Source organism: Marmota marmota, unplaced genomic scaffold, assembly GCF_001458135.2.
Source record: "Marmota marmota marmota unplaced genomic scaffold, marMar, whole genome shotgun sequence".
Classification (NCBI taxonomy): Eukaryota; Metazoa; Chordata; class Mammalia; order Rodentia; family Sciuridae; genus Marmota; species Marmota marmota.
Genome location: NW_026000037.1, coordinates 22015284 through 22027171, shown reverse-complemented (window position 1 = coordinate 22027171; position 11888 = coordinate 22015284). Strand labels below are relative to the sequence as shown.

Sequence of the window (11888 nt, the reverse complement as noted above, 5' to 3'; positions counted from 1 at the left end):
TACTCCTCCGCACGGCTGATGAGGCCTTTGTACCCAGCACCTGTCAAAGCAGTTGCCCCTGAGGAACAAAGGACAACAGAGAAAAGCACCTAGGGTTTGCAGTCAGACCTAAATTTGAATTCTGGCTCCACTGTGTAGACCTTCCTGTACCTTGTCTCCCTCCATAGCTGGTCTAACATAAACTTTAGGATCCATGTCTTGCAGAGGCTCTTTCTAGGGCCTTTAGAAAGACTCTAACAGATTTATAGTCACATTTTTTTCATCTTTTTTTTTTTTTTTTTTTTTTGGTACCGAGGATTAAAGCCAGGAGCACATAACCACTGAGCCACATCCCCAGCCTTTTAAAATATTTTATTTAGAGACAGGGTCTCACTGAATTGCTTAGGGCCTCGCCAAGTTGCTGAGGCTGGCTTTGAACTTGCAATCCTCCTGCCTCAGCCTCCCTAACCACTTGGATTACAGGTGCCACCATGCCTAGCTTCATTCTTTCATATAAAGAGAGCACAAACACACCCCCAATTGCATCAGTTTTAGGCCCCACAAAATTGAACCTGTTCCTCCCCACTCCACAGAATTGCTTGAGAGTTAAATAATATTCTGTTCATAAAGTGTGTGACATAAAGTAGGTACTCAATAAATGCTACTTCCCTCTAGAATGATCCAGAACAGGAATAAAAGGACAGACAGAGGCACAGGCTGTCACATACCCTTTAATGTCCCAGGTATTGCTGTTCAATAGCCCAGCTCCACTGCAGAGTGGCCTCTGGGGTCCAGAGATAAGAGAGAGGTGCTATGGCACCTGGATCTTGGTGGAGTTTTTCTTGTCCCTGATGTGGCTGTGAATCCAGTCTAGGTAGCGGCTGACCTTGGTATAGACACCATAGTTGTTCAGGAGTCCACAGCCCTCCCCCCAGCTCACCAGGCCCACCAAGAACCAGGTGCCTCGCGAAAGAGCGACCATAGGTCCCCCACTGTCCCCTTCACAGGCATCCCGCTCATCCCCTAGGATGCCTGCACACAGCATGTTCTCGGAGATCATGTTGTTCATGACCTCCATGCACTCATTGCGCGGGGCCACAGGAATCTTGATGAAGGTGAGGACAAAGGTGCGGTTTCTCCTGGACTCCTTCTCTCGGCTGTTGTGATAACCCCAGCCGGTCACCACTGTCTCTTGGCCGGCCTGAGTGAGCTCACGCTCTGCAAGGCCACTGTCAGGGAGGCAGATGGGCACAATGGTCTTTGAGAGGGTGACGGGCTGGGCCAGGCGGAGCAGGGCGATGTCATTGTCGCTGGTGCTCCGGCTGTAGTTGGGGTGAATGAAGACGTCCCTGATGTTCAGGTCCACTTCCCACTTGTCCCTGCGCCGCAGGTCATACTCACCTGCAGGGCAGAGAATGTTGTCAGAGTGGACCAAGGAAGTCAGGGAGAGCAGGAAGGCCCAAGGCCCTGGAAACCAGCAGACACAGACCAGAGCCACAAAGGGAAATACGGAGCACCCATAGCTGGACAAACAAGGAACAGAGCAGCAAGACCCAAAGAGGAGGACATAGGTACTGCAGGGAAAGAATAATTGGGCCCACAAGCAAGAGACCAAATCCTCCCTGGCAAGGTTCAGTGATTCCTGGGATGGAGGGCCTGGAAATCCCACACCAAGCCCCATGAAGGGTCACTGGCCATCAGTTGTGCCGATGGTAATTGTAAGAAGCATGAATGTGGACATTCTCAATACACCTTTTTCTTCTTTTTTGCCAGAGAGTCTAATGAGAGCCTCCTCTAGAAACTGTCAGAGTGAGACCCCCCCCACCCACCCACCAGACTCCTGCTGTGGCAGATGCCAGGGTCCCTTGCTGCACAATTGCATCCCCAGAAGTCTGTGTGAAGCCTGGCTCTGAGACCAGGTCTGGTGGGTCTCTGCATCCTTGTGTGCTGAGGCCCCCAGGCAGCCTGCTCCAGGTGAGTGGGGGTGAGGAGAAAGGATGTGTAAAACCCTCTCACTGGCAAACATGTGGGCCCAGATTTGAAGAGGCCACTCAATCCAGGGTTAGTGATGCACACCTGTCAGCCCAGAGACTTGGAAGGCTGAGGCAGAAGGATTGCAAGTTCAAGGCCAGCCTCAGCTACTTAGTGAGGACTCAGGCAATTTAGTGAGACCCAGTCTCAAAAGAAAAGAAAGAAAGAAAGAGATATAGCTCAGTGGTAGAACACCCCTGGGTTCAATTCCCAGTGGAAAAAAATAAAAGGGGCACTCAAGAGAATCCCCTTCTAGCCTGGTGTCTCAAGGGTGGGCATGGTGTAGGCACATAAGGATCTTCTACCAAAGCACCTTCTATGGAGTTCAAGCACCCCGAGACCAGGGTCTTTCAAACCTGGACAGCCTGCCCATTACCCACTGCCACCCCTGACCCAGGCCTCTGGCAGCTCCCCTGACTGGCTCCAGATCATACCAAGCCTGACAGTGAGCTTCCTGGCGTTCTCCATGCAGTGGGCTGCAGTCAGCACCCAGGAGGTGTGGATGAGCACCCCCCCGCAGGCCAGCTTCTTCTTTGAGTCCAGTAGGATCACCTGGAAGTGGGGGGGGGAGTGATGACATCACAGGGCTGCCTCTGACAACTCCTAGTCCAGGGCCTCTAAGTCTCACAGGGTCCCTGGCACGGTTCTCAAGTGCTTCCCTGGGCTCTCTGGTCACATGGGCATACGTAGACTTGTGGCCCTTTTCTAACATTCTCTATCTCTTTCTGACATTGTTTGGGTTGACCTGTGGCAGGCTATCTCCGTGACCTGGCTCAGGCAGTCATCCTCAGCCACACCATCACAGAGAGAAGCCTCCTCACCTTGGGGGCTTTGGGAAGACTTTGTAGCCCCCAAGCTGCCTTGGGCATCCCTCAGGCCTCCCTCAGCCTCTGTCCTGATGGCTATCCTGGCTCTGCTCCCCCTGGGTGGCTAGCATGTAGGATCCTAAGCCTCTCAGAGTCCATGAGCTCTCAAAGGCCAGTACCCTTGCTTGTTGATTTCTGTTTGGTTTTCCCTCTCCATAGAGAGCAGAAACTAGCAAGTGCTCCGAGGCCAGCCCTCCTTCCTAGCCTTCTCCCACTCAAGATACCTCTCTTATCAGCAGGGCCTCTGCCTAAACAAACTCCCACCAACAGAGCTTTATCTTTCCAGCTCTTTCTACAACCATAACTCTTCCTGCATATTCCCCTTTATGGCCCATGACCCATACCACCCTGTCCTTGCTATTCCCCTTCCACCAGGTCACCTCTGTCTTTCCCTGAGCCTTACCCCCACCCTCATCAACAATCCCCCAAGCAACAGCAAATCCTCTCCCCCATTCTGCATCTTGAGCTGGAACTCCCAGGAGGACCTCAGAGACCCCTGACCCAGCAAATAAGAGAAGCAGCCACTCCTCTCCTCTTACCTGCCAAGGGCTGTCTCCCTGTCGGGTAATTGATCCATTGACAATCCTCGGATCTACTTTGTTGACTTGGTCTGTGTCACGTTTGAAGTAACTGCGCTTCTTCTCCATTTGCATCCCTAGTCTTCCACATGGGAACCTCACTAAAGGTAGAGGGAGATGGTAAGGGGCCTTCCAGGCACTGCTCCTGAGACTGTCTTCCTTTCTTGATTCTCCTCCTGCCTGTAGGCTAGTTTGGCATGTTGTATGTTTCAAAGGATAAATGATGCTTATAATACTCCATATTGGCTGTGAATCTCCTCTGATCCATCCGTCCGTCAGTCAACAAACAATGCAAGACAGATCAAGCAGCATCACTACCTGTGTCCTTGCATCGGTTGTTAAATGTCTCTGTGGTTCATTATAGCCCAGTGCTGTGGGGGATAATCCCCATGATACATAGGAAGGTCCCTTGCCAGGATGCTGCCGAGCTCCTAACAGAGGTGAGAAATTTTAGGGAGAAGGAGGTGGGGGCATGCTTGGAGAGCCCAAAGTAACCCTGAGCATAATTCCAAGGCCTCTCTTCTAAGAGAAGAAAGCATACCATGAAAAACCAGGGACTGGATAATCTGCCTGGGTATGCTTCTAAAGGGCCTTGAATGTTAGATTGGAGGATCTAGACTTGCAGGGCATGAGGACACCTTCAGCCGGGGATCCATGTAATGACAGAATGCAACGTAGATAGCAGTAGCAGAACTCCGGAAACTGAGCATTGTGACTGATTTAGCAGACAGAGAAAGCAAAACTCTCAGCCAGTAATAGGGCACCCAGAAGCCAAGGATTGTATCCCAGAGCTTCAGGAGTCCTCAGTGCCTCTGAGGGACATGGTACAAGTGCAACTTGCACACAGAAGCCATGTTGAGAGTTAATAGGAGAGACTGCTAGAAGCCAGGCATGTTGGCACACCCCTGCGATTCCAGCTACTTGTGAGGATGAAGTAGAAGGATCAGGCAAGTTTGAGGCCAGCCTGAGCAACTTAGCAAGACCCTGTCTCAAAATAAAATAAAAAAGGTTGAGGATGTAGCTCAGTGGCAGAGCACTGGCCTGCAAAGCATGCACAAGGCCCTGGATTCAATGGCCAGCACAAGAAAAAGAAAAAAGAGAGAGAGAGACCACTAGAGACCATCTCCTCAATGGCGAGATGCCCCTCTCCCTCTCCTACAGAAGACAGTCACCTGCAGAAACAGTCTGTGACTAGGAATTCCAGGCAGCGCTGCTGCTACTGCCGTGATGGTGAACTGTTTGACCACAGGGAGTTGGACAACATCTGCAGATACCCCAAAGCCAGCTCCTTGGTTCCGCCCTGCTCCAAGGCACTGGAAGCCAAGCCTGAGATCCCCTAGCAAGACTTCAGAGGACTCCCCTCCCAAACTGGCCTAAATGGAAGCCCTAAGGTTCCATACAGTAAAGAGAATGACTCTGGCCTTCTGATAACTTCACAGAAGAGACCCCAGACCCACAGGGCCACCAGACATTGCCTTGCAACTTACTGTGTCTCTCAAATTATTTCAAACTACAAAGCAAGAAAAAAGTTTTTCAATAGAAGGATTGGAATATAAAGTTGTAGGAAATCCCTTGAAAGAACACACAATCAAAGAGATAGAAAATAGTAGAGATGATACAACTAGAGAGATACAGAAAGAGAAGATAAACAAGGCAGAGAGATTGTCAAAGAAATAATTTTCTTTTTTTTTTCTTTTCTTTGCTTCTTCTTGTGTGTGTGTGTGTGTGTGTGTGTGTGTGTGTGTGTGATGCTGGGGATTGAACCCAGGGTCTTGTGCATGCAAGGCAAACACTCTACCAACTGAGCTATATCCCCAGACCCAAAGAAATATTTTTAAAAAATGCTCCTAGAGGTAGAAAATATAAATTTCCTCATTAAAAGGGTCCAAGAGGAAGTGGAGGGGAAATTCTTTCCACATCAAGGAAAACCTGGGGAAATTCATTGTAAGGGGTAAAATCCCGACTCCTTAAACTTTGTACATAATAAATTTGATAAAGACAAAAACATATAAAAAGGAAAATATAAAGGAAGGCAGAATCAGGATTCTGTTCTCTCCTGGAGGATCAAGGGATACAGAGGGAAATGAGATACAGGGCTGAAAATGTGTCCAAAGGAAATAAACACATCCAGGATAGATGGAGGGACATGCTGGAGACCTGGCCCCTAGATCTTCTCAGACTCTGGAAATGAGTGGCCTATGGGCTTATGCTCCAGAAGGTGTCCCCAAGGAGAGCAGGGCCATCTGGAGGAAGGCAAGCAAGTAAGCAAGAAAGCCTGGTGGGCAGAACCAGCCAAGGGGCGCAAGTTGGGACGGGCACGTGGATGGTCACCCTAAGACTCTCCCTATTCAAAGCTGCGCGTTCCTTTGCGGCTGGATTCCCGCGCCCAAGGAAGGAAGTGTGAGGGGCGGGACCGGGGCGGCTCACCTGAGGCCTGACAGTGCAGGTGGTCATCAGCCAGCTTGTAGCCCGGCGCGCAGGTGCACCGGCGCCCGCCCTGCTCCTCCAGACAGTAGTGCGTGCAGCCACCATTGTCCACCGAGCAGTTGGAGAAGCGCACCTCTGGGCGGACACGAGACCGCGGAGAGCCGACAATGGCGCAGTGCGCCAGGGGTCAGCCACCCGCCCGGCCCCACCCGGGCGCCCCGCTTACCGTTCTGGCAGAAGCTGCCCTCCCAGCCCCTGTTGCAATTGCAGCTGAAGCCACCGATGCCATCGATGCACGTGCCGTGTTCACAGCACGGGCTGGTGCATTGGTGCTCCGAGGGCGCTCCTGCGCACTGATCACCGTCTGTCGCACGCGGCATGATGAAAGGTGGAGGTCATAACTATCGTCAGTTCCCTTCCCGACCTCCTGAGTCCCAGAGACCCAGAGGAGCAGGCCTGTGCAGCCCAGCCCGGAGTTTAGATCTCACTCACCAAAGTACTTGGACCAGAAAGCTAGCTGTGGAGAGAGGGGGCAGCTTCAGGGGCCAGCCCGTGTGTAGTAGGAGCAAGGCACCTCTTCCTCCCTTGTAGCCCAGAGCAGCTGTGAGCAGGCTGGGGAAGGGAGGGCTTCCAGACAAATAAGGGTGAACTGCCTGAGGGTCACCAGCTGCTTGCAGCTAGTGTTCCTTGCTCCCCTCCTCCTCTTGCCCTGGGCCTTCCCAGCCCATGAACAATACTCCTCCCCATGCAGCTGGAACCCAGCTCTCTGGACAATCTACATCATAGTAACTTCTAAATCCTAAATTCTAAATCCCCTAGCAGATTCCCCTGCCTCCTCCCAGCCCCTTCACTCCCTCCCTGGTTTGGGGGGATCCCTTACACATCCAGTCTTTCCCTAAACCAGTGTTCTCTAGAGTTGGTGAGACCCAGAATGCTGGTTCAGAAAGTCTGGGACAGACTAGAGTCTGTGTTTCTAACTAGATCCCAGCTGCTGCTGGTGGTATTGGCTTTGATCCTCAGACTAGAAAGGACCCAGACCCCAACCTCAGCTTCCCTGAGCAATCAGAATTTCTTCCCTGAGAATGTGAACTCAGGCAGAGTGAGTATGAGTAGACACACAAACCCTGGCCAGCAGACGCAAGGGTGGAAACAGGGATGGTAGCCTTTTGGTCTCAGAGAGAGAAGAGGGGGTGGGGAGAGGCAGAAGTGAGGAGAGAGAGAGAGAGAGAGAAGCAGGGGAGGAGGTAAAGATAGCCAATGGCCCCTGGAAGGTGGACTGAACTTCCTACAGAGGGTTTGGGTGGGAATCCCAGCCTAGAGCTGCCCCAAACTCTTCTTTCTGGAGCTCATAGCAGAGTTCTGTTTCCTATATCCACAAGAAACAAATCACAAGGACAAGCCATAGGGCCAGTGTCCACACAGCCACCCTCAACAAGCTGAGAGAAGGGGCTGATGCCCATGGTCTCCCTAAATTCCCAAGGAGTCCCCACCTACTCCTCCCAAACTCAGCCCACCCATGAGCCTCATTCCCCGCCAGGTAGCCTTACTGTGTCATCCACATTTTGGAAAATCTCCTTGGCTTCTTCAAAGTCGCAGATCTCCTCTGTGCACTCCCGCTCCAGGCTGCCTGGCCGGAGCTCCTCCAGGAAAGTGTTGGCGCGTTTGCGGAGGCGCAGCACCTGGTGGGCACGCTCACTGCTGGAGAACACTGAGTCTGGTTTGCGGGGAGGCAAACTCACTGTGGTGGAGGGGACTGAGAGGGGCTGCAGGTCAGGAAGGGGTCTGAGGAAGCCCAACTGGAGAAAGAACCTGGAAAAGCCCTGTCTCAGGCCCCCTTAGGGCTTATCCTAATTCCCAATAATGATGCTGCCCCTTGCTCCTCTGCTCTGTCCCTCCACATGAAGCAGATGACTGTTGGGTGACAGGAGCTTTGACCGTTTAGAGCAAGCGTATGCTTAGAGACAGACCTCCTTTAAATCCCAATCTGACCTCTGTGTAACCTTAAAACAATGTCTTTACCTCTCTAAACCCCAGTTTGCTTATATAAAAAATGGGATGAAATAAGTGTGTAAAACAATACCATGCATATCACAAAAGTAAATATTCAATGACAAATGCCACACGCGGCTGCTGTTTAGATTGCAAAGTTCAGTCGGTCTCATTCTCCTGCTACATCTTGTGCAATCCCTTCTGGTCACTCATCCTCCCTTTCTTACTCCATCAAGTATTTCCCATCTCTTCCCCTTGGGCAGGGACTCCAGAAGGACAAAGATCTGTCATTCAATGCATGTCATCAAGTGTCTCCTGAGCTCTGACAGGTGCCTGTCTTGGGTAGGAGAAGAGGCAGGAGGGAGGGATCAATTTAGGGGAGTGAGTAAAAGGGGCTGGAGTAAAAAGCATCCCAGAGGAAGAGGTACCTGAGCTCAGATGGAGTAGATCACAAGTGGGGAGTGGGTTTGGAGGAGTGGGAAGGGGCATCTCAGGAAGATAAGCAACTCAAGAAAAGGCACAAGTGCAAGAACCAGCTTGATGTGGCTCTGTGGGCAAAGCATTTGTCCTGCAGTTGCCCCAGAGAATCATGTTCTCTTCTGTGGAGATCAGGGAGAGAGCTGGGGCAGGGCACTGAGGCTTCAGATACGCATTTTAGGAGAAGTTTATGGGATAGTGTGGGTAGAGGCCTGGGCCTGGGCCCTTCACAGTTGAGGGAGTGAGTCGGTGGAGTGGGAAGACCCCCGGTTGCTGTCATCACCTGTGTATGTCCTCACAGCTCCTGGTTTGTGTTCTGAAAGCTGGCCTGCCTGGGCCTATCGGCCAGTTCATGCCAATCCTGCCTGCTTTCACCACACCCAGGATCAGAGGAGGTAGAGGGTGATGTGAGGCCAGGGCAGGTGGCAGTGAGGGCATGTCGAGGCTTTGAGGGTCTTGTGGTAGGGGTGGAGGTGGCCTTACCAGGAAGGGTTGTTGTGCTGGAAATTCCCCAGGTGGCCACGAACAGCAAGAGGCTTGCGAGCTGCCACATTCTGGAGTTATTGACACCTGTCTGAGAAAGACTTCTAAGTTCCTGGCAGCCCCACACCAATGTCGGTCTGCCTGCCATCACCCCCCAATTCCATCCCCTTCCCAGTAAGAGACATGAATGAAAAAGACATCCCTATGTGCCCATTGTCAGGGAAGAATCTGGGGTGAGGGTCTTTGTTCACTAGATAGCCACCTGTCCCCTCAGTCTCATCTATGTGGGGCTAAGGTTATACCACCTGCCTGAGAAAGCAGAAAGCATGCAGGGTTTTTTTGATGATCAAAGGGGATTCCGCTCAGAAATGCCTCGCATGGAGATGAGATGCACTAGAATATTCATTTGTGCCCTCTTTTCCTTCATTTTTTTGGTGATGACTGAGAGGTAGGGCTTTGCTGGTCTGATAGCTGAGCTAAGAATAACAGCTAACACTGACTGGACATGGGGTGTTCTTCAAACAATTTGCACACAATTCGGGACAGGCCATGATGCAGATGGCCTGGTGCAAACCCGGCACTTACTAGAAGGCACCATTGGGGGAAATGCTTAACTACTCCATGCCTTGTTTGTAAAGTGGTAGGAAAACTATGTTTCTCTCTGAAGGGGCTATTGAAAGGATTAAATGTTAGTACATACACATAAAGCTCTTAGAACAATTTGTGGGTAGGTGGGCTGTGGGTGTAGCTTCATGGTAGAACACTTGCTTAGCATGGATAAGGCCCTGGTTTCAATTCCTGGGACCATATACAAAAACAAAACAGGGTTTGCACATAACAAAAATCTCAGTAAATATTATCTGTTATTACCTCAGTTAAGGCTTACAACCACCCAAGAGGTGGTTAATGTTGTCACCCCTGTTTCATGGGGAAAGGGAGAGACTGAGGCTTAGGAGGCTAAGTAGCTTATGAAAAGTTCACAATCAGGAGGTGTCAGAGCTAAGACTCAAGCGCAGGGCCTGTGTGACTCCAGGCCTAAAACCACTTCTGCCCCAAACCACTGGTGCCCCATAACGCCACAGGACCAGAAAATCAAGAGCCTTCCACTTCTTCCAAGACCAAGTGGGCAGGCCTGCCTATCCCATCCACGCACCCTAGACTGACCCCATTTCCTTCACAGCTGATCAAACATTTAATTAAATGAAATGCCTCATCCTTAGAGGTGGGGACAGAGTAGAGATAATGTAGGGTTCTGGTTGCCTCTGGGGATGGCCCTGGGCCCCAGGGAACCCCTCAGCAGACTTCCACTTGACTCACAGTCTGGAAAAAGCAAGACATGTGATGAGAGGGCCCCTTTGGACTACGGCACTCGGGCCTGGAGGACGCCAAGCCATGCCCACATTTCCCTGGACCCCAGGCTCCAGCCAGCCCTTGCTCAAGGATTTCACCCTCACACAGCTCAACTGTCCCTCTCTCTTCTGTACCTTCCCTTCATACTCCCTCACAGTACTGCCTCGAGGGGGACTTACAGGGGTGGGTCGCAGAGAACTGCAAGTTCGCCCTCCTGCCGCCATGATACCCCGGAACTCAGGTTAATCCATAACCACAAATATTTGCTTGGCCCTTGGTGCTGAGGCCTCCCTCTCCACAGATAAACAAACAGGTGGTGCTGACAGTCCTGGTCTTGGCTCCTGATGGCTCAATTTTCCCAAAGCTCACCTCTGGCCACCAAGATGCCCTCTAGCAGGGAGGGAGGTAAGAGCAGGACACTCTCAAAACCACTGATAGATTTTGGCCTCATAGAGGCTGGCTGAGGAAGAATGTTGTCCCCATTTTGCAGTTGGGGCACTTTTAGTGGATATATATCCACTAAATATCTAAAATGGACTTTTAGTAGAGATATTGCAGTTTGCCCACGATAGATACAACAAGTAACAATACTTCATCAAATCTAGAATGTCATTAATTATAAGATGCACCTATTTATTGGTTGCACAAAGACATACCATCTCTGATGTGGCTCTTCCCCACATGGGCATGGGGCCCTCAGCTCCAATCATGCATGTCACCCTCCACCCAACTGCACATGGCTATAACTATAAATACTCTCTATGTTGAAGATGAAGATGCTCAGAAGTCTTGCATTACTTGTCCAAATTCATTAATCTGGTAGGCGGCAGACCTGAATTAGAACTTTGGTCTTCCTGGTCCCACTTGGCCACTTTGAGAATGCATTAAAAAAAAAGAAACAAGATTATGGGAAGGGTGCCTGGAGTTCATAGCTGAAATGTTAGCAAGAAGAATGATGAAATAAAGTCCTGGCTCAGAGCCTTTGTTTGTGTTCTGCAGGCTGTCAGCATTTATTAAGTATCTTCCTTGCCTGGACTTGGCTCTTCCAGAGATGTCCATTTTTTTTCTCTGCTCTATCACTTCCTTAGAGGACTTAACCATGCTCTTTCAGTCTGTGTCCCTGAGTGGGGCATGTGACCCCACCCCAGTGGCTTCTAGTGATTGCACAGGAAGTCACCTGGCCCAGGAGGCAGATCAGATTCTCTCTCCCAGCTCCCAGGAGCAGGGCCTCTGGGTCTCACTGCACTCTGAGCATTGGACTCAGAAGAGTTTGAACCTAGGATCTGAGCACCTGTTTTTGTGCCCCACCCCAGATGGAGAGGAAATGAGGGGACTCATAAGATAAGGGGATGAAATGTTGGGGTGCATGGGGACAGAGGGGAGGTGGAGGGTGAGGAAACTGAAATGGAGCCTATGGGAAGTGGGGAGCCAGTGGCTGTTTGTGAGGGTAGCTACTTAGAGAAGGGCGACAAATTCCTGGCCACTCAAGCAGAAAACATGAAGACCAAGTGCAGGATCCCACAAGATGAGTGGACTTAGGTGGTCAACTGTTTGATTTTGTTTTGGTTTGGTTTTGCAGTGCTGAGATGGAACCCACACATCACATGATAAGCAAGGGCTGTACCACTGAGCTGAGGAACTTGTGTAAAAACTCCTCCTGGTCTTCTTGCTCCAGGTGTCATTCCCCCAAATTCTGCAGCTTCCCTCC

The 11888-nt window shown here is 50.9% G+C and overlaps 1 protein-coding gene and 1 non-coding gene across 2 annotated transcripts; both read right to left on the bottom strand.

The window, feature by feature from the left end:
- Positions 1 to 694: 694 nt before the first annotated feature.
- Proc (protein C, inactivator of coagulation factors Va and VIIIa) lies at positions 695 to 10501 on the bottom strand. The gene is made up of 9 exons (XM_015479085.2): positions 10360 to 10501; positions 8831 to 8921; positions 7429 to 7634; positions 6374 to 6398; positions 6108 to 6245; positions 5882 to 6016; positions 3416 to 3555; positions 2445 to 2562; positions 695 to 1380 (listed from the first exon to the last, which is right to left on the bottom strand). Exons 1-9 carry the CDS (start codon positions 10402 to 10404, stop codon positions 791 to 793), a joined length of 1488 nt encoding a protein of 495 aa, XP_015334571.1. The 5' UTR covers positions 10405 to 10501; the 3' UTR covers positions 695 to 790.
- Positions 5197 to 5270, bottom strand: Trnaa-ugc. The gene has a single exon. It is a non-coding gene; the product is annotated as a tRNA-Ala (tRNA).
- Positions 10502 to 11888: the final 1387 nt, after the last annotated feature.